General features: G+C 39.9%; 3 protein-coding genes across 3 annotated transcripts; 1 reads left to right on the top strand and 2 right to left on the bottom strand.

Moving 5' to 3' along the window:
* Positions 1-840: 840 nt before the first annotated feature.
* Positions 841-3,078, top strand: LOC146612355 (uncharacterized). The gene is made up of 6 exons (XM_085343671.1): positions 841-886; positions 991-1,032; positions 1,881-2,153; positions 2,592-2,732; positions 2,844-2,871; positions 2,964-3,078. The coding sequence occupies exons 1-6, from the start codon at positions 841-843 to the stop codon at positions 3,076-3,078; spliced, it is 645 nt and encodes a 214-aa protein (XP_085199797.1).
* A 476-nt stretch (positions 3,079-3,554) lies between these two features.
* Positions 3,555-7,120, bottom strand: LOC146612354 (platelet-activating factor receptor-like). Its single transcript, XM_085343229.1, has 2 exons — positions 7,036-7,120; positions 3,555-5,285 (listed from the first exon to the last, which is right to left on the bottom strand). Exon 2 carries the CDS (start codon positions 5,277-5,279, stop codon positions 4,155-4,157), a length of 1,125 nt encoding a protein of 374 aa, XP_085199355.1. The 5' UTR covers positions 5,280-5,285; positions 7,036-7,120; the 3' UTR covers positions 3,555-4,154.
* A 6,631-nt stretch (positions 7,121-13,751) lies between these two features.
* LOC146612353 (platelet-activating factor receptor-like) lies at positions 13,752-16,360 on the bottom strand. The gene is made up of 2 exons (XM_085343451.1): positions 16,307-16,360; positions 13,752-14,984 (listed from the first exon to the last, which is right to left on the bottom strand). Exons 1-2 carry the CDS (start codon positions 16,358-16,360, stop codon positions 13,752-13,754), a joined length of 1,287 nt encoding a protein of 428 aa, XP_085199577.1.
* Positions 16,361-20,676: the final 4,316 nt, after the last annotated feature.

Below are 20,676 nucleotides of genomic sequence, written 5' to 3'. Positions count from 1 at the left end.
ATTTGGATTGATCACTCCATTAGACCTCAGACTTTTCTCACTGTTTCCCTTCCTTAAGATCCTCAGCGACCCTTCCACTGAAAACATTTCACTTTCAGTTCCTGTATCAACTCTTTGCTGGATTTTTTGTTGTTTCTTAAGAACATGACTTCTAGAAAGTGTTCATCTTCTGTAAATAGGTTTTTAGGTCTGAAACATTTTCTTTTGTCCTCCAATATTCCAGTCTCCAGGTTGACCAAGAAGTGCAATGTCTTAAAAATCATAAGTACTCAAAAAGCTGGATTAATGTAACTTGAGTTGAGATGTAACTTCACATTCAGTCAGGAAAAGATTGATGTTGCAGTCTCGGGCAGGGGGCTGCAGCTGCTCTTTATATGGATTTAAGGCTGTTGTGAGTGAGACCTGGGATTTTTTAATCAGTGGCTGCGGCTCAGGTGGTAGAGTGGGTCATCTGGCAGTCAGAAAAGCAGTGGATCAGTCCCTGAATTCTCCAGTCCACATTTCTGATTGGAAGCTCAAGCTTCAGTCCATTTTGTTTATCACTCTTCTCATTTGTGTTTATGTATATATTTTTTTTTGTTTGCTTTTTGCTCGTATTGCCAGGCAGTGGAAACACTGCACACAGTTTCCCCTGTATGGAAGATTGAAGAGTCCAATTATTATTTCTCTCTTTTTGTTGATTATTTGTATAAAGGAACTTTAAACTTCCCTTCTCTCAGTTTGCCAGTCTTTTACTTCCCCCCCACTTTCACCTATATTTTAAAGTGCCACAGTGATTCATTTTTCTACCTGTTAGCCAGAGGTAACTGCAGTATTTGCTTCTTGTTTATCTCAAACAACATGCTGCCTGTCCTTTTTCTCCTTTTTATTTCCTTTGAGGGTACAGGTAAGCACATTTCTTCCATTTAATTTTAAAACAGAATCTAGAAAGTGGACTTCTAATGCTTTGTCATGAATAATTTTTGCCTCTTATTTTGTCTGCACTTATAGCCCAAAACCGGACTCAACCGACAGCTCCAGTGACTCACAAAGGTAATACAGACTCTGAACTTTTGGAAGGATAGATCGAATCAAATGATTGAAATTAAGCTGGTGGCTCTGTGAACCTAAACATTGCTGTGTACTGCAGTATTTTGAGCTGTTCAATAACATGTTACACCCTTCTTATGATTTAACATTTGATAATTAAAACTAAACATTAAGTGGAACAGAGGATCTGAACTATCTTTGGCATTGAAGGTAATTAAACCTGACCCAAAATATTCGACAAGACAAACATTTTATGATGACAATGGAAAGTTATTAAAGATCATCCTGTTTTAGGCATGCATATCCAAACTAAATGAGCTGCTTAACAGTTTTTCACATATTCAAATATAAACAACAAAGGGAAAACCCAGGAGGATCACCTAAGTTACTGGAATAAATCCTATGTGATCGTGTGCAGTTGACTTGCCATTCATTTTACCAGATATTACTGACATATTTTACTGAGTTTGGTCAACAGCAATGCTTTACAAATGGCACCACATTAAAAGCTAGAAGATCACTAAAGCAGTTAGGACTTCGTCTTCATCACCATGGCTTGCTTTACCTCTTATGAAGAAGAAGAGTTTTTGAATATTTCACTGGGGGGGAAAAAACTGTACAGTGGCACAAAAAGGAAAAAAAACCATTCAAGTTCAATGACTTCATTCTCTGAATGAGTAAACCGAGTGACCAACAGACCAACACTGCTATTTCTAGAACTACATCGCTTTTGTGGTCAGCAAATAGTTTATATGTACGCATTCAGCATGCAACATCTATGTCCTGCTTAAAAATCTGATTGGTTACAGCTTTACCTCAACTTCCTGTTATTTCTGCACTCTCCTTCACAGAAACATTTCCTCCTCTATGGGTGGTGGCCACGCCGGACTACCCGGTTGCAGCAGGACAAAAAGTAAGCCTGTACTGCAGCAGTTCCATAATATCAGTGACTGGGACTTGGTCATGGGTACGCCTGCGAAATCAGACCTGGGAAAAAGAGGGAAACAGTAGGGAACTGATCCTGACCAAGCCAGAGCAAAGTGGGGAGTACCGCTGCTGTTCTTCAGTTGTCAACTGCGCAAACCAAACCCACACAGTTTACATCATTTCAACACAAACCACAGGTTGGTTATGTGTTTGTTCACACCCTAAACTTACTAAAATAAGGATGATCGAATCTGCTTATTTAAAAAATAAAAAATAAATATTAGAATTGCATAAATAGGACATAAATATATATTTATGTAGATAAATAAATGAAGAAAAAATAATAATTTGAATGGTACATTTAATTAAATACTCGACAATTTATTAATGTTAATAAATTTTAGGTGTATTTACTTGTGTTTTGAGCAATTTATATTTATTCCATAAAAACCTGGAAAAAATCTTTAAGGCTTTCACTTTTAAACTGAAATAGCGAACTGTAAAATGATTATCATACAATGGATAGCAATCATGACTGACTGGATTCATTAATCTTTTATTTATGCTGTGTGCATCATCTGGCTGTGAAGTTGCAAGTCTTAATGTCTCTTTTCTCTTTCCTCAACTCCCAACAGTGGGAGAGAATTTAGGAATAACAGCCTTCGTCTTTTCTCTTCTGATCTTGATCATCATCATCGCTGCTGTTATTTTTTTCTGGCTGGGCTTCCAAAGGACCAGTGGAACAGTGACCACCTCCAGCACTCCAGCAGTTAAAGGTATCTCTGAGCTCTTCTTGTATAGAGGGCTACAAGTATGGAGGGCAATGAGTGCCATAATCAGTATGAATTAAAATGTTTTGTGACTCTTTTTTTTCCTTTTTCTTTAAGATGTTCCTGGACCTGAAATCACACCAACGTAAGTCTTGAGAGAAGAATCATGCACACTTCAGTCATGCACTTTAACTCTTGCTACAAGCTATTCACAGATAATATTTCTGTTTACACTAGGGGAGATCTTCCACAGCCTGACACAGACGTGTACATAAACTACACTAGCCAAGGCTACGCCGATGTGGAACCCGCCAATGTGACCTGGGAGGGTGTGTACTCAAGTCTCTCGTGAAAGGAGATCGAGACATGCAGTGGAAAGTGGACTGATTAAAACAAGCCTGTTTTTTTTAACTCTATCTCTGGGTTAGTTAAATGAAAATTGCCAGTGAGTTTACTTCCTGACTTATCAGATTTTATCTGTTGCGCAGAAGCTATCACACCATAAATGTGGTTAAAACCCAGAGAAGCTGAGTGCATCTACGCAGGCAATAGCGTTTGTATGTTTATATATTAACTGGAAGCTTCTTGTTTTTCTTCTCCTTTTAATCGTGACATTGCAAAACTGAAAAACATACAAAAGATTTTCAAATTTTAGGGAGTATTTTTGTTTTTGTTGTTTTCTACAATATATAATAACAAAAAGGTTCAAGTTAATAGAAAATACAAAATTTGCGACAACAAAAAGTCTCACATTAGAAACAATTCATTTCCACAGATACACATTAAATACACATACGTACGCTACTTCTGTCTGTTTCAGTGAATTATAAGATTTCAACACAAGACATAAATGAAGTGTCCCAACACTGAACACCAGAGAGGAAACGTACCCCAGGCATTACTGCTTTTGTTCCTTGGTGTCACAATACCTGATTTAACTTGCCTGATGAAAAAAAATTAAAGTTGTTCTCAGAGAGGACAGACAGTGCGATTACAACACATGTTGCTGACATAACATCAGACGTGTAGAGATAAGGTGTACCCACACATGTATGTTATTCTGTCATTTTCTCCTGCTTTTGTGTCCTAATGTTGTGTCAAACACCGCCACAGGATTTCTGTGAGAAGATGTCTTGTGTCATCATCGAGTGATGCTATTGTTCTTTAAAGATACATAAAGTTTTGGCTGCTTGCAAAACTTCTGCTTTTCGGTTTGTTCTTCACACAGGAAGTGCAGAAATTCTGGGGCAACTCAGAAGGCGACGTGTTCGAGATCACATGAAGTTAAACAGTTTATTGTCCCAGATGTGCATGCCTCAACGCCTTATTGTATGTAATCTTCGCCATCAGCATGAGAGAGTCACATGAGTTTGATAGTCAGATTTTAGACATGTATTGGACTTGTATGAATCACTCATCTCTGGTCAGCTAGTGCTCGCTTGGGAGTCTCTGACTTGGAATCCTGCTATCCATGGAAATCTGTGTGGTGGCCATTTGAGAGCATCCCTCTCCCTTTGCTAATTTTTTAATGTGGGCTGTGATGAACCTTCTAAACTTCCCTGTGGCAAAATAATAAACTACAGGATCCAAAATGCAGTTGAGGCCCATAAGAACCAGTGTGATCTGATGAGCGTCGTTCAGCAACTGACGAGTGGTCTTGCTGTACTTCACGTGGCCGAAGCCGTCTTCGATCTCCAGCACTGCCAGAGCCCAGGGGCCTTGAACTATATGGTGTGGCAGGAAACACAGGACAAACACTCCTACCACTGCCCACAACATCTGGAGAGCCCTCCGTTTCACCCCTCTGGGCCTTTTTAAAGTCGAGGATGCAGTGGACTTTTTAGAAAGAGCTGCTGAGGACCGAATTTCTGATTCTGGAGGCCTTTGAGAAATTAACACTCGAGCAATAAGGATATTGCATATCACAACGAGCAAAAAGATACCAAAGAACAATCCAATTATTAAAAAATGAGTGACAGCCACTTTTTTCTTCTCATAATTAGTTTCACCCTGGTATCCCTCAAAGCAGCGAAGGATCTTCGTGTTGTTTTTAAAGTGCTCGTTGGTCCCTGGACTCACCAGATAAGGGACAGACATCGCCAGAACAAATGCCCAGATAAAAACACAGACGATGATTCCACGAATTCTGTGGTCCGAAGAGGCTGCGTCTAGAGGCCGAGTCACCGCCCAGTATCTGTTGATGCTGATGGCTGAAAGGAAGAGGATGGTGCCGTAAGTGTTGATGAAAAAGAAGGTGCCTGTCACCCGGCACATGACGTCTCCATAAACCCAGTCTCCCTCACGGATATAGTAATCAATCCAAAAGGGAAGAGCACACACAAACAGAAGATCAGCGATGGTCAAGTTGGTCATGTAGATACGGATTTCTCCCATGGCCTTGGCTTGACGAAGGCAGCGCAGGACAAACAGTACGTAGAGGTTAGAGATGAAGCCCAGGATGAAGAAGACGATGTAGAAAACCGGGATGAACACATAACGAAACTGAGAGTCCAGGAAAGTGGATTCATCGGTATTCCCTATAGTTTCATTCATCTTTGCCTGTGGGAGACAACATATATTATCATCAGTACAATGGTTTACTCAGACTTTTGATGCAGATGACAAAGGTAGGGTATATTAGAAAGTAGAATCTTTGAGAACAACTACTTTTTGTGATATTTCAATTTCAGTATAGAGAAAAAACAAAAAAAGTAAATGAGTAAGAAAGATTTAAAATAAAGAAAGAGGGCACTTTCCTTGCTGCAAGGACTAAGTTATCTATCACCTTTTATTGGCACAAATGTATTTACCAGATAAATTATTAGCCATTCCATACATTTATTGTATTAATTAATTTCTTGTTATCTGAGCACATCTTCTGAAATTGTCAGGTAATTCTAAACAGTCTGAGAAGTCTTAACATTTCTTTGTGCTATGAATCATATGTCCCAAATTGATGTAATGGCACAGAAGCATGATAAGTTTTAAACTGGAGACCATCTTGCCAGGAAACAACAGAAGCATGAAATCACTGAGTTGCTGGACCGCACCCATATTTGAACATACGCTTCATGTGAAGTTTTGTGGCCGTGTTTTGCACAGCTGTAGTTTTATCATAGTAATATAATCTGTGTCCAAACAAATACCTCAACACTCTGTATAAAAGGGCCTGTTGGGACTTTATCTGCCATAGACTTCTTATTACTCATCTAAGATCTAACTCTCAGTCAAAGTCTTTATAGGTAGAGTCATTAATCGGCATCTTGCAGTAACACTATACATCATGAAGCCTTTAAAAACTCAGTTGCAGACCACGAGGGAAAGATTGAGGTTGGATTTGTGACTGTTTTATGTTCATTTTATCTTTGGTTTTGCCACTAAGACTAAAATGGTTATAGAACTTGAAGCTGCTGATAGTGATCACTCTGGCATGACTTGAATTCATTCAAAGACAAGCATCAGAATTAAAACTGAAAGTAGTGCAAAAGGTCAAAGATTGAAAAAAGATGTGGTTCTCAGACTTTAATCTGCTGTAAAGGAGCTGACACTGATTGGAGGTGCAAACTCTAAACACCTAAAGATGTTCGAGGAGAATCTGTCACTGAACAATGGGATTTCACTCGGTGGGGCGAATGTGTGAACAACAAATTACAGACAACAAGCTTGACACCCACTTACAATAAAGAACAGTAGTCCAACAGTAAATGAGCTGTGACGCTGTTTGATAAACTGACACACCCTTGTTACTGGGAAATAACTGACACTGCTAAATACTATCAGCTTGTGAACAAATTTAACTGAGTACCATTTTTACAGCACTTTTTTCTGAATAAGTGCCATAGGTGTTTATTTTATAACCTGTTTGGATCTGTCTTATGCAGATCTGTTCAGAGAAACCTGTTTAATGGTTTCCTCTGAACAACCAATAACCTCATAACCAGTCAAGGAGTGTGAAATACAAACATTTCCTTTTGTCAACTATTAATCATCAATTTAATATTGATTTAATTAATCACAGCATTGTAAAGACTGTGGACCCCCCCCCCCCCCCCCCCCCCCAAAAAATAAAATAAAATAAAATAAATAAATAAATAAATAAATCCATTTATAGATTTGAGTAGAGCAGCAGTTAATTCACAAACAAATTTTTTCCAAGCAAAATAAAAACTGAACGATTTGTGAAAATAAGGATGCTTTTACCTTTGCTGTCTTCTCTTCTTGACTAAAACATATTATTAGACCGATGATTAATATCCTCACTCACTTTGTCACGTAAAACGAGAAATAACAAGGAAAACTGTACACTTACACAACTGCTTCTTCTGTTTTCAGTCTCCTGATGCGCGTAAACACTTTGAATGGATTTACAGCTTCAGTTCAGCAACAGTGCGACTTCTCTGAGAGAGAGAGGGTTTGTGCGTCTTGTGAGCGTGTGAGTGGGAGTGTTCTCTCTGGGCAGAGCGGAGGAGGTGTCGTTTCAGTCTTCTTAGGAAAGACCCGAGTTGCGCAATACAAGGAACATTAAGCTATACGATTTCACGATTCCCGTGAAAAGGAATAGGAACCCCCGCTTTAATGCAACGCTGGAGTTTTAACATTTTTTTCCATAGAAACATCACGTGTGCGATATGAGTAAAGGAATCAGGAAACTATGTCCTAGGGGCTAATTAAAATCAGCAGAGAAAGAAAAGATTTTTCTGAGTTATAGAAATGAACTGCAGAGGAATTTCGTCATGACTGCGACATGCTGATGAGACATGAAGTGATATACAGTTATTATGTTATTATAAGTCTGCGTATGAAAACTTACATTTTACTCATGTATCCGTTCAAACAATGCAACAATTCCAATTTCAAGAATCACGAACTGGGAAGTCGCGTAGGCTGATGCTGCATTCAATGGATAGTTTATCTTGTTGTGGTTTTTAAATGCTTTAAATGTGCCCCCAATCTGATGTGAACAAGTGAGCAGACAAAAGAAGTTGCCTTTTTGTGTATTTATTTAGAATATTAAAAATGCAAAGTGAACTGATAATACTAGAATCTTGTTCCACATTTTCAACACACACTAGATTCCTCCATCTACATCCATCCATTTTGTCTTGAACATTTTGTACATAGCTACTAACGTTTTTCAATTAGTTTGGGTCGCAAAATGTGGTTGAAACATTATTTATTTTGTTAAAAAGGTTTTGCATTTGCTTTCATTTATCAAAATCACTGGCATCCCCAAACGTGGACATGAGATGTCCTTCAGCAGTGTTCAGTGTGAAAACCACAGCAAGACTAGACCTGTCCAGTAGTTTTGGTGCCTAAGCATGTCCCACCAGCTAGTGTGAAACAACGAAATACTGAGTGGAAGCCTGATTTCTCCATGTTTAGTTCAGCATCACTTTACTAAGAATAGTTATTCCCCTGCAAATCCTGTGAATGTCTTTTTTTGGTGGTGTTTGAGAAATTTGCAGCCTTCTCCTCTATTTGGCATTGTTTCTTTTACGAATTTCTTTAGAAAAGAGAATCTAATAGTTCTCACATTCACAGCCACAAGCCTCACTCTGCTGTACAAGGGCAAAGAATGTTATACACTGGTGATTGTGATTGTTTCGTACTCAGAGTGCTCAGAGCTGGAAATATCAAAGTTCAAATACTGTTAGTAGAATTTTAGTAGAATTTTCAGGTATCAATATTGTACTTGAGTATTTATTTTTCTGACAGTTTTTTATATTTATTCCCCACATTTTACCACAAATATCTGTATTTTCTACTCCTTACATCTTCAAAATAGGCTCATTACATAAGTTTAACACGTTTGAGGAAAGTTTTTATTTAACAGAATGATACAGACACAACAGTGCAATATAATGTGCAAAAGACTGAGTATTGTGCAAAAAGTAACTAGTTGTATGAATGTGTGTGTGTATAAGATTCTGCAGATGAGTGCTTGGTAGTGACGTGTATGAAGGTATGCGTGTGTTTTTGTCATTCCCGTCACTGAGTGTTCAGCAGTCTGACGGCCTGGGGGAAGAAGCTGTTTCACAGTCTGGCAGTGAGGGCCCGAATACTCCGGTACCTCTTGCCAGAAGCCAGCAGGGTGAAGAGTGTGTGAGAGGGGTGTGTGGGATCCTCCACAATGCTGATGGCTTTGCGGATGCAGCGAGTCTGATAGGTGTCTGTGATGGCTTCAATAATCTTCTCCGCTGATCTCACCATTTGTTGTGGGGTATTGTGGTTTGATACGCTGCAGTTACCATATCAGACAGTTATGCAGCTGCTTAGAATGCTCTCGATAGTCGCTTTGTAGAAGGGGGTGAGAATGGGTAGTGGGAGATGGGCTTTTCTCAGCTTCCGCAGGAAGTAGAGACGCTGTTGGGCCTTCATTTACCATTACCATTCTTAATTATGCAGCTGGTGCTGAGGGACCGGGAGAGGTTCTCCGCCAAGTGAACATCAAGGAATTTGGTGCTCTTGACGACTTCCACAGAGGATCCATTGATGTTAAGTGGACAGTGATCTCTCCATTCTCTCCTGAAGCAAACAACCATCTATTTTGTTTTGTCCATGTTCAGAGACAGGTTGTTGACTCTACACAGGGGCGATCGTGGCTCAAGAGTTGGGAGTTCGCCTTGTAATCGGAAGGTTGCTGGTTCAAGCCCCAGCTTGGACAGTCTCGATCGTTGTGTCCTTGGGCAAGACACTTCACCCGTTGCCTACTGGTGGTGGTCAGAGGGCCCGGTGGCGCCAGTGTCCGGCAGCCTCGCCTCTGTCAGTGCGCCCCAGGGTGGCTGTGGCTACAATGTAGCTTGCCATCACCAGTGTGTGAATGTGTGTGTGAATGGGTGGATGACTGGATATGTAAAGCGCTTTGGGGTCCTTAGGGACTAGTAAAGCGCTATATAAATACAGGCCATTTACCATTTACAGGTCCGTTAGCTGTTGCACCTCCTCTCTGTATGCTGACTCATCGTCCTTACTGATGAGACCCACCACAGTCGTGTCATCGGCGAACTTGATAATGTGGTTTTAACTGTGCATTGCTGCGCAGTCGTGAGTCAGCAGAGTGAACAGCAGTAGGCTGAGCACACAGCGCTGAGGGGCTCCAGTGCTCAGTGTGGTGGTGTTGGAGATGCTGTTACCGATCTGGGCTCTCTGAGGTTTCTCTGTCAGAAAGTCCAGGATACAGTTTCACAGGGAGGTGTTCAAGCCCAGCAAGCTCAGTTTTCCAATCAGGTGCTGAGGAATGATTGTGCTGAATGCTGAACTGAAGTCTATGAATAGCATTCGTATATATGTGTCTTTATTGTCCAGGTGGGTGACAGCAAGATGTAGGGTGGTGGCGATGGCATCATCTGTTGACTGGTTTGGGCGATATGCAAACTGCTGTGGGTCCAGCGTGGGTGGCAACCTGGTCTTAATGTGAGTCATGACGAGCCTCTCAAAGCACTACATCATGATGGGAATCAGAAAAATAAGACGGCAGTCATTGAGGCAGGACACTGGGGACTTCTTTGGCATAGGAAAGAGGGTGGTGGCCTTGAAGCAAGTTGGGACAGCAGCAGTGCTCAATGAAGCTCTCACCCAGGGATGTTATCTGGACCAGCAGCTTTCTGAGAGTTAACTCTGCAAAGAGACACAGAACCTGACACACCAACACGCCATTCTGAGTGTCAAACCGTTCATAGAAGTTGTTCAGCGCATCTGGTAGGGAGGCGTCACCCTCGTAGGCAGTTGTTGTCTTCCTGTAGTTGGTGATGGCCTTGATGCTGTGCCACATGATGGAGTTACAGTCATGTAAACAGCGCTGTAAAATGGGCCTGCCGGCGGGTCCATGGTAAATGAAGAGTTAAACGGACAATTAAAACACATTTGCATGTATATACATATTAGCCACCTAGCTTAATCGTTTCTGGCTATTAAGGACCCTGGAATGTACTTCATAAATTTATCCGTAAGTTTGATCGTGCTACTTCTATAGCTAGCTAGCTCTACAGAAGAGGAGCAGGAATAAAGGGAGTATAGCTTTTTAAGTAGGAGCCCATTTTAGATGCAATGTTTCTTGAGATTAACAAATAAGAGCAAACACACAAACTGGTTCAATGCAGTTAATCTCCTAGTTTGTCTGATAGCTAAAAGTAGAGCTGCTGTAATTCAAAGTGAGAAAAGAGTGAGCAATAACCTCACTCAGAGATGGAGAGAGATGTAAGTCAGGAGAGGAAGAAGAGAGGTTATATTTAAAAGTAAGGACTGCTCAGTAGCATTTGATAAACTGGAAATTTAAAGCTGTGTTTTGTAAAACAAACTGAGGTATGCTAAATTTGTGTTGTTCAACAGTTGCATGAAAATACAAGGCAGTGTTGTGAAGGATAAACAGGTTAGTTTGCTGTTCTGTGGTGAATATGCAATGATGCATTGTGTTTTGTGACTGTTGCACAGCCATGGTCAGAGTTGATTAACAGATATCTCCCTGTTGATGTTGTACTTGTATCATCAAAATAATGTTGCTCCAGGATCAACACTGAAACTGACCAATCAAGTTGTTGTGATGTAATAGGGGGAAAAAGGACAAAATGCTCTTGTTTCTGAAACAAATGGTAAGCATCTAAAGTGTTTTCTTTATATACTTACGCAATATAACAAACATATTGTGATTCTTTCCCCCATGCTGAGCCACTGCAACCAATCTTAGAGTTGCCAAACTTTGCGTAGATATAGATGTAACACTGTCTGTGAGGCCGGATTTAAGAAATAAGTGCTTAAAATTAACATTTTTAGAACGTGTTTAGCACCATCTTGTGCTAGTACAGAACATCACATCACCGAGTGAAGGTTGGTTGAGGTTACTGAACTTACATAAACTTTGCTAACTAGTGATAGAACCAATAACTCAGTGGAAAACCAGGGGACTAAAACGAACAAGCACTCTGTACCGGCCCTGACTCCATTAGTTTTACGTTAAGAAACTGAGGATATACTGTCTCTTACTAAGTCTCTTACTTTCTTTCAAGATAAAGCAGGTCTTTAATTTGCCCAAATTAAAACCAGAGTCGCTTTAAGTTTCTGGGATGGGTTTTTTTTTGGCTGTTTTTTTTTTTAATCTTCTGCATCATACATTTCATTAATGTCTGTGATTAATTTACAAGCTGCCAGGCATCTAATTTCACACGTTTCTGTCTCATCAGTGAGTCATAATTGAAGCTATTAGTCATAATGATGACAGTTAATCAGCTAGTTTAAATAAAGATCCGATTGATGTTTTGTTTGATTTCATTAGCATATTTTCATCACTCCAAATATAACACATCAAAGATGTCCACAGGCATTTTGTGGGACAGTTTTTGTTTCTTTGCCTTCATTTAATGTTGACAAAACATAAAAATGATATAGCAACATATACAAATTCACCCTGTACCTGTACATCTTTTTTACTGAGAGAAGTTCAGGAGGCAATTTATCAGTTCACATTATTTTAGGTAACAATTTAGAGATTCAGGATGCACAACTGTGGAGCTCTCAGTGTCAGGACACAGAGAACTGGAGAACAATTCGTAATTCAAAGCACGTATTAGACACATTGAAACAGAAAACATTTGTGGGGAGAGGCCCTGGTTTAGACTTAGCGCTCCCTGATTTGTTCTCCTCGTAGTCCTTCCTCATGGCAATGGTCTTTGACCTCCAGTCAGGGATCCTGTCCTGTGTGACTCCTCCCTACTCTACAGTTGTTATTGTTACTGTAGTTTCATTTCCATGCAGTTGTCAGCTTTACCAACAACTATCATCACTACTGGAACAGGATGTTATCATACACCCACACACGGCTTGTAAGCGTTTAACAGTTTCACTTTCAACACTTCACACTCCTGTGTCTTAGTCAACCCTTCACACTGTGAGGGTAATGCTTTATCCTTCTAACAAGGAGTGTTTCCACAGGTTACCACAAGCATTCAGTTCCATCAAGTAACTCTTTTACACGGGTTGGGAACTCCAGGCCTCAAGGTCCGGTGTCCTGCAGGTTTTAGATATCACCCTGGGTCAACACACCTGAATCAAATGATTAGTTCATTACCAGGCGTCTGCACAAGTTCTCCACCCCTCCTCTATTAAGTGAAGAAAAGGTTAACCCTCATTGTAGGCATTCAATCAGAATGGAAGAAATTAATAAAGGCCGAGGTCATCTGATCAAATTAGATTTCATGTTTTTATTTACAAAAACTTTCAGAGAGAACAACTTCCACAAGATGATGTGTCATAAATGACATATTTCTTGTATTTATATTAAAACCAGTTATTGGTACAGGTCCGTTAGAGGTATAGGTCAATATGTACAACACTGTGAAAAAGTCTTGAGCTACAGCTTGTTTCCTTATATTTTGAAAAAGAAGATGGACAAGGGCAGAGGTTAATTGAAGTATGTGCAAATATGCATGAAAATACAGTATAAAAGGCAAAACACGAGTGTCCATAATTCTAACAACAGCAAAAGTTAATATTTTACAATACCACAATTATTCTTTAATACACCTTAAATACTCTTTAAGTAAGGAATAGTTTCCATGTTTCTTCAAAACTTTGGATGTTGACTCTCAGAATGATCCCACATCTTTACGGGATGTTAGTGCAGTTTGAAGATCACACTGCTTTCTTTACAGCCACTGAGATAAGTGAGCAATACTGCATTTAAACCACATGATGGAGGCAGAGACTAATAAAAGCACAGTAGGGGAGTCTTTCAAGAAGGCTCTATACAGTGGATTGTGAACTGCGTGAACCACCGCTCTGACTCACTGTAGATTTAAGCAGCACCAGCCTCCCTCTGTGGTAAATGGTTAACTCCACGTGTACAAGCACACAACACCATATATCCTCCTCTCCCTGATTCCAGAGTATAATTCCTAGAATAAGGCTAACAAGCCTCTCCAACCTTTAATGTGGACATGCTCTCCATTTCATCTCTGTCATGAAATGGAGAGAATCTTATCTGAGATGTGGTTTGGTTCAAAATCCTGGATCAGTGAGATTTTTGAAAATACTTTATAAAATAACCAATGAGTTCCTCCTACCATGTTGACTTTGGTCCTCCACCCCAGCCGTTGTGGGTTTCCTATGAGGCCTCTGATTTGCTACCAGAGTGCAAACAGGTGATGCAGGCTGGTTTAAGTGGTAGCTCCGAGTTTGGGTGAATGTGATTAATTTTGTAATGTGGGCCTTGATTTGTCCTCTAAACTTCCCTGTGGCAAAATAATAAACTACAGGATCCAAAATGCAGTTGAGGCCCATAAGAACCAGGGTGATCTGATGAGCGTCGTTCAGCAACTGACGAGTGGTCTTGCTGTACTTCACGTGGCCGAAGCCATCTTCGATCTCCAGCACTGCCAGAGCCCAGGGGCCTTGAACTATGTGGTGTGGCAGGAAACACAGAACAAACACTCCCACCACTGCCAGCAACATCTGGAGAGCCCTCCGTTTCACCCCTGTGGGCCATTTAAATATGGATGTCACAGTGAGCTTTTTAGACTGTGTTCCTGAAGACTGACTTTCTGACTGAGGAGAATTTTTACAAACTAAAATTCGAGCAATAAGGACATTGCATATCACAATGAGTAAAAAGACAACAAAAAACAATCCAATTATTAGAAAATGAGTGACAGCCACTTTTTTCTTCTTGTCATTAGTTCCACCCTGGTATCCCTCAAAACAGCGACGTATGTCAGTGTTGTTTTTACGGTGCACGTTGATCCCTGGACTCACCAGAAAAGGAACAGAAATCGTCAGAACAAACACCCAGATACAAATACAAACAATAATTCCACGAATTCTGCGGTTTGACGAGGCTGCGTCTAGAGGCCGAGTCACCGCCCAGCATCTGTTGATGCTGATGGCTGAAAGGAAGAGGATGGTGCCGTAGGTGTTGATGAAAAAGAAGGTGCCTGTCACCCGGCACATGACGTCTCCATAAACCCAGTCTCCCTCACGGATATAATAGTCAATCCAAAAGGGAAGAGCACACACAAACAGAAGATCAGCGATGGTCAAGTTGGTCATATAGATGTGAATTTCTCCCATGGCCTTGAATTGACGAAGGCAGCGCAGGACAAACAGCACGTAGAGGTTAGAGATGAAGCCCAGGATGAAGAAGATGATGTAGAAAACCGGGATGAACACATAACGAAACTGAGAGTCCAGGAACGGACTCTCAGTGGAATTAATGGTTGTGGACTCCACACTACTCATCGTTGTCATAGTAACTGATTGAGTCATCCTTGTCTGTGGGAAACAAAATACATTACCATAAATACAGTGTCCTGTGACAGATGAGCAGAGTTTTGATGCAGATGACAAAGGTAAAGCGTACAATGGAGGGAAAAGCCTTTGAGAATAACTTATTTTTGTTGTCCTTCCATTGAAGGCAGGTATAATAAATAAAAGCAACAAATAAATAAAAACAACAATAAATGACTACAATAGGTTTAAAATAATGAAAGTAACAAGCAACAACATTTCTCCTGCTTCAAGGACTAAGTTGTGTATCAGTATTTATTTGTAAAAATGTATTTACCAGTCAAATATTGTGTCCCTTTCATCACCTTTTTAGCCATTAAATTAATTTAAGATGTATTAATGTATACAGCAATCAGGCATAACATTATGCCACCTGCCTAATGTTGTGTTCCTCCCCCTTTTGCTTCTAAAACAGCCATGAACCATCCAGGCATGGAATCCACTAGACCCCCAGAGGTGTGTATCTGGCACCAAGACAGTAACAGATCTTTGAAGTCCTGGATGAAGTCATGGATCTGACTTGTTTGTCCTGGAGAACTCACAAGATGCATGACTGGATTGAGATCTGGTTAATTTTGAAGCCAAGCCAATACTTCAAACTTGTTGTTGTGCCTCTCAAACCACTGCTGAACCATTTTTGTGTTGTGGCAGGGCGCTTTATCCTGTGTTGGGATGGAATTATTTGAAGTGCCTCAGTTCTATGCTTTATATTAACTAAAATGCCATATAACCATATAGCGTGGTATTAAGTGGACACGGCCCTGAAAATAAAGGCAATAGACTATACATCATGAAGCCTCAGTTGTAGACCATGAGGGAAAGACTGGGGTTGGATTTCTGACTTGTTTATGTTCATTTTATTGCTTACGCTAAAGTGATTACAGAACTAGAGATCTCTCTCACGTGGCCTGAATTCAGTCAAAGATAAGCGTCAGAATTAAAACAGAAAGTAGTGCAAAAAGGGTCAAAGGTTGAACCAGGACGTGGTTCTCAGACTATGAACTGCTGTAAAACAGCTGACACTGAATCACAGTGCAAAATCTTACAACCTAAATACATACAAGGAGAATCTGTCACTGAACAAGCTTGAAACCCACTTACGATAAAGAACAACAGTCCAACAGTAAATAAGTAGATAATAATCTCTGTTTGTTGTTAGTTTTACTGTATTTTTTTCTGAATATGTGCCACACTGAAATTACTGTAATTGCTTTATCAATGGTTAGTTGATGTTACATGACCTGCTGTGATAATATATCCTCTGTGTCATTTTAAAAGAAAAATTACAGAAAGAACCGTACACTTACCGTCTGCTTCTTCTGTTGTTTAATGAATTTACAGCTGCAGTTCAGCAACAGCATGACTTCTCTGACAGAGAGGGAATTTATGCATCAGACTGTGGGAGTGGGAGTGTTCTCTCGGGGCAAGACGGAGGAGGTGTCGCTTCAGTCTTCTTAGGAAAGCCCCAAATGGTCCAAAATACGTAAAGTTCACCTCCACAGTTTCATACACCTGACAATAACAAGCACCAAGAAGAACAACAACAAAGAAATAATGTTACCAAGTAAAGAAATGAGCTGCTTACACAGGAAAACTGGCCCTTAAAAAGGAGAATGTCTGGCACATGCTGATACGAGACATAAAAATGTGGGGGTTATAGTTGTTAGTTTGTGTATGAAAAGTCACTGCCACTATTCACAGATCTTGGTTACATGTAATTTTCTTTAAAAAAAAAAATGCTGCAAAATGTGTTACCGATTATTTTAAATCACCCTAAAATAAAACAGGAACCAGAGTAGGAGCAGGCCCTGTGTCGCTGTGCCATCTTCTTCCATCATATACATAAGCATAAACTTACAGAAAGAAGGAGGAATATATTATTTAGAAATAGTGTAAAAACTTTACCGTGAACAGGTGTATCTGCCAAACACTGAGCTTCTCTTGTCTATCAGGCCGTCACCTGCCGAGGGAATTCCCGCAGATCAACATCACCGTTAATTACGTCCATCCGAAAGCAAATTCGAAGATTGCGACTGACACCCCCGTGTACTCGCTCCAATCCCTCTGTCCCGAGGCCCCTAATGTTATTCTGTTGGACTTTAATTACTGTAATTTGAAGAAAACACTGGGCACTTTCTATAAATATGTCAATTCTCCTACACGCTTCTGGATCTTTGTTATGGTTCCATTAAAGGTGCGTATACATCTGTGGCAGGCCCCGCACTCAGATCCTCTGACCAAAACACGGTGCATCTCCTGCCTGTTTATAGGACTGTGCTACGGAGAGAGAAGGCGAGGAAACACCCCACAAAAGTATGATAACGACGTCTCTTTAGACCTGCAGGGCTGCTTTGCCTGCACTGACTGGTCGGTGTTTACAGAGTCATCCGAAAACATTAATGAACTGATCAACGTTATCTGCAGCTTTTGTAGAGATATGATTATTCCTTTAAAAGTTGTGCATAGTTTTCCCAAATAACAAACCATGGTCTTCGAGGCTGATTCATGAAAGGAAGACAGCTTTTATTGAAGGGAATATCTCTAAGGTAAAAAAAAAAATTACAAAGGAGATATGAGTTTGTTTCTTGGTGTTATCAGTCGTTTTTAAATTTCAACACCTTGAAAACTAAGGACATGGTAATTGAATTCAGGAAGCCATCCCCTCATCGTGCAATGAATGGTGCAGCCATTGAACTGGTGGATAGCTATAAGTATTTGTGGGTTATTCTTGTTATTGCTCTGTCCTTTGAGTCACATTTTGCTGCTACATTGAAAAAAAATGTCCAACAACGACTGTATTTTTTTAAGGAGATTGAGAGTTTTTAATGTTTCATCTGCAATGATGACCCTTTTTTATGAAAGTTTTATTGATTTAATATTTTGTATCATTGCTTGGTACCGATATTTGTCTTTAGACCAGACTTGGTCTGGACTCCAGAGCACTGAGATTAAGCTAACTGGTAGCAAGAGCCACCTTTCAAACTGACTCAACAGTGGACATCTAGGCATGGTGTGAGTTGTGTGCGTCGCTAAAGAACTGTAAGATTGATTCCTGCCTGGAAAGGACAGTCTTGAGCCTTTTATGTCATTTAGGAAATCAGCTTATGTAGAAGACATCTGTACTTGTGAATAAGCGAGCAGTGAAAAGAAGTTCTCCATGTGTGCGTCTTAGAATATTAAAAATGAGAAGGAATCTGATAATACTAGAATATGAATCATGTCAGCATAAAAAATGTTAAAAGTGGGAAAGCACAAAGGATACAGAACATCTTCTCATTTGTCAACACCAACCACATTCCTCCATTCATTTTATCTTTCAGAATATTACTATACTTACTCAACTGGCCCTCAGTTATCATCATGTGCTTTCACTGTAGGCATTCAATCAGAATGCAAGGAATTAATAAAGGCAGAGATCCTCTGATCAAATTTGATTTCATGTTTTTATTTACAAAAACTCATATACATTTCAGAGGGAACCCTGCAAATGTTTAAAGGTAAGAAAAAGAAGTCCTTTCTTTAAAAAAAGGTTTCACCAGTGGGTGACCATGACAATAAGATCCTCAGTGATGAGGAAATATTACAAAAAAAACAACATGTGATGCAGGTGAAAGGGAAGAAATGGCAAAGAAGAATGACAGAAAAAGCATGTGCAAATATGCGTGAAAATACATTATAAAAGGCAAAAATAGAGTGCCATAATTCTAACAGTAAAAGTTAATATTTTACAATGCCACATTTATTCTTCAATACACCTTGAATTCCAGGTTTCTTGTAGGCCATTCAAAACATATTTGGATGTTGACTCTCAGAATGATCCCACATCTTTACAGGATGTTAGTGCAGTCTGAAGATCACACTGCTTTCTTTACAGCCACTGAGATAAGTGAGCAATACTGCATTCAAACCACGTGATGGAGGCAGAGACTAATAAAAAATAAAAGCACAGTGTCATTTTAAGCTTCACCAGCGTCCCTCTGTGGTAAATGTTTAATTCCATCTGCATGTACAAGCACACAACACAATGAATGCTCCTTTCGTCTCTCCCTGATTGCAAAGTATAATTCCTAGATTAAGCCTCTCCAACCTTTAATGTGGATATGAAACACTACATGTATAAAGGCAAATTTACACCATGGAGCACTACTCTAAACAACTGTCATATATTTAACTCTGTCTATGGATCTGGATATTTCTTAAAGGTTGAAGGTTTTAAAGCATGTTTAGTGCCACCTTGTACCAGTTAAGAACATGACATCACTGGGTTGGTTGGTTGCAGATGTGAACAGTGCAGAGGACAACCTGTCTGAGTCACCAGACAGGAAAGCTGGAATCCAACACACCAGCTTTTCACCAGGCTTGGAAAAATGTACTGTCTATTTTCTCTGTCTCTTTAGCGGTAAGTTGTTCTTCATTGCTTTTGTCCAACACTGACATCAATTAATTCCCCCTATGGACATGCTGATGAATCTTAGGATTCCCGATCGTGCATCGATAAGAAACTTAGTTATGTTTGTGGAATGACACAAATATACTAACCTGTTATGTTGTAAACTGTTTGGATGTAATTGAGAAAAAGATAATTTTATTCCATAAAATAGTGCTTATTGCATCTAGCGCACATCTGCGCTTCTATCTGATTGCACCGTTCGGTACACCCAACCCAACAAAAGAAAATCAGTGTCTGACTCTAGCTTGTCGGTTCAGTGAACCACCAGTGCACCTGACTATAACAGCCTCTCCTTCACACAGTCCTCATTTATAAAGTGGTCTACAAACTCTAGCCTAACAGCTAACAGCTAGCTACCAATGAAAACTACTGGTAAATTGACAGAGTGAAAGTAGAAAGTACTTCCTTCGTTTATTATCATCAGACTCACTGCTGCAGCCAGGGGCAGTACAAATGTGATTCCCTTAGACTGCTTTTTGATTTTAGTCTCTTTGTTTTCCTCTGAGTTTTTGGTTCTGTCACTAGTTAGCTAACATAACCTAATATAAGTCTGTTAGCGGCAACCAACCTACCTGTAAACATGCTCTACAAAATTTAACTTTAAACTATTATTTCCTAAATCCAGCTTCACAGACGTGCTACCTCATTGTTGGTTTTTTTAGAATAGGGCTCCACTGCATTACAGTTTTTCTCAATTGCTTAAACGCATTTCTTGAAACTATGCCTCGTATTCTCAAACACAGTAAACAACAAATTCCATAACATCTCACCCACTTTCCCAAACATAGTATTTTCAGGTCAAAATAAAGTTCTACTCCCAAAACCATTCACTCTTCCTGAAAAATCAAACTTTGCCCACAGACAGCACACTCAAGGCCTCAAAAATACAGACACTACAAGATAGTGTTACACATTGGTCCAATAAATTAAAAACAATATTTCCAAAACTGGCAAGTTATGTTGCTTGTGGTTCTTCCCCTCAAATACCTTTTCACATGATGAACACAAGATGCGATCAATGTACATACAGTGGCACGATTTTTATTCATGTACCATGCAGTACAACACACGCCAAAAACATTATTCCACCTCAGCATCCTGTCTTTGGTCTGGGTCAGGCCAGGAAATCTCATCCACATCAGAGGCTATATTGGCCCTAGCCAGGCAGCAGGGGGTAAAATCCTCTTGCATGCCTGATCCAACCCTGGCATGCATCTACTGATATGT

This window comes from Diplotaxodon limnothrissa, linkage group LG19 (assembly GCF_057381915.1).
Source record: "Diplotaxodon limnothrissa isolate DT_005_m linkage group LG19, D_limnothrissa_male_GT1.1, whole genome shotgun sequence".
NCBI lineage: Eukaryota > Metazoa > Chordata > Actinopteri > Cichliformes > Cichlidae > Diplotaxodon > Diplotaxodon limnothrissa.
The sequence above is the reverse complement of the archived record's forward strand: the minus strand, read 5'-3'. Positions and strand labels throughout refer to the sequence as shown.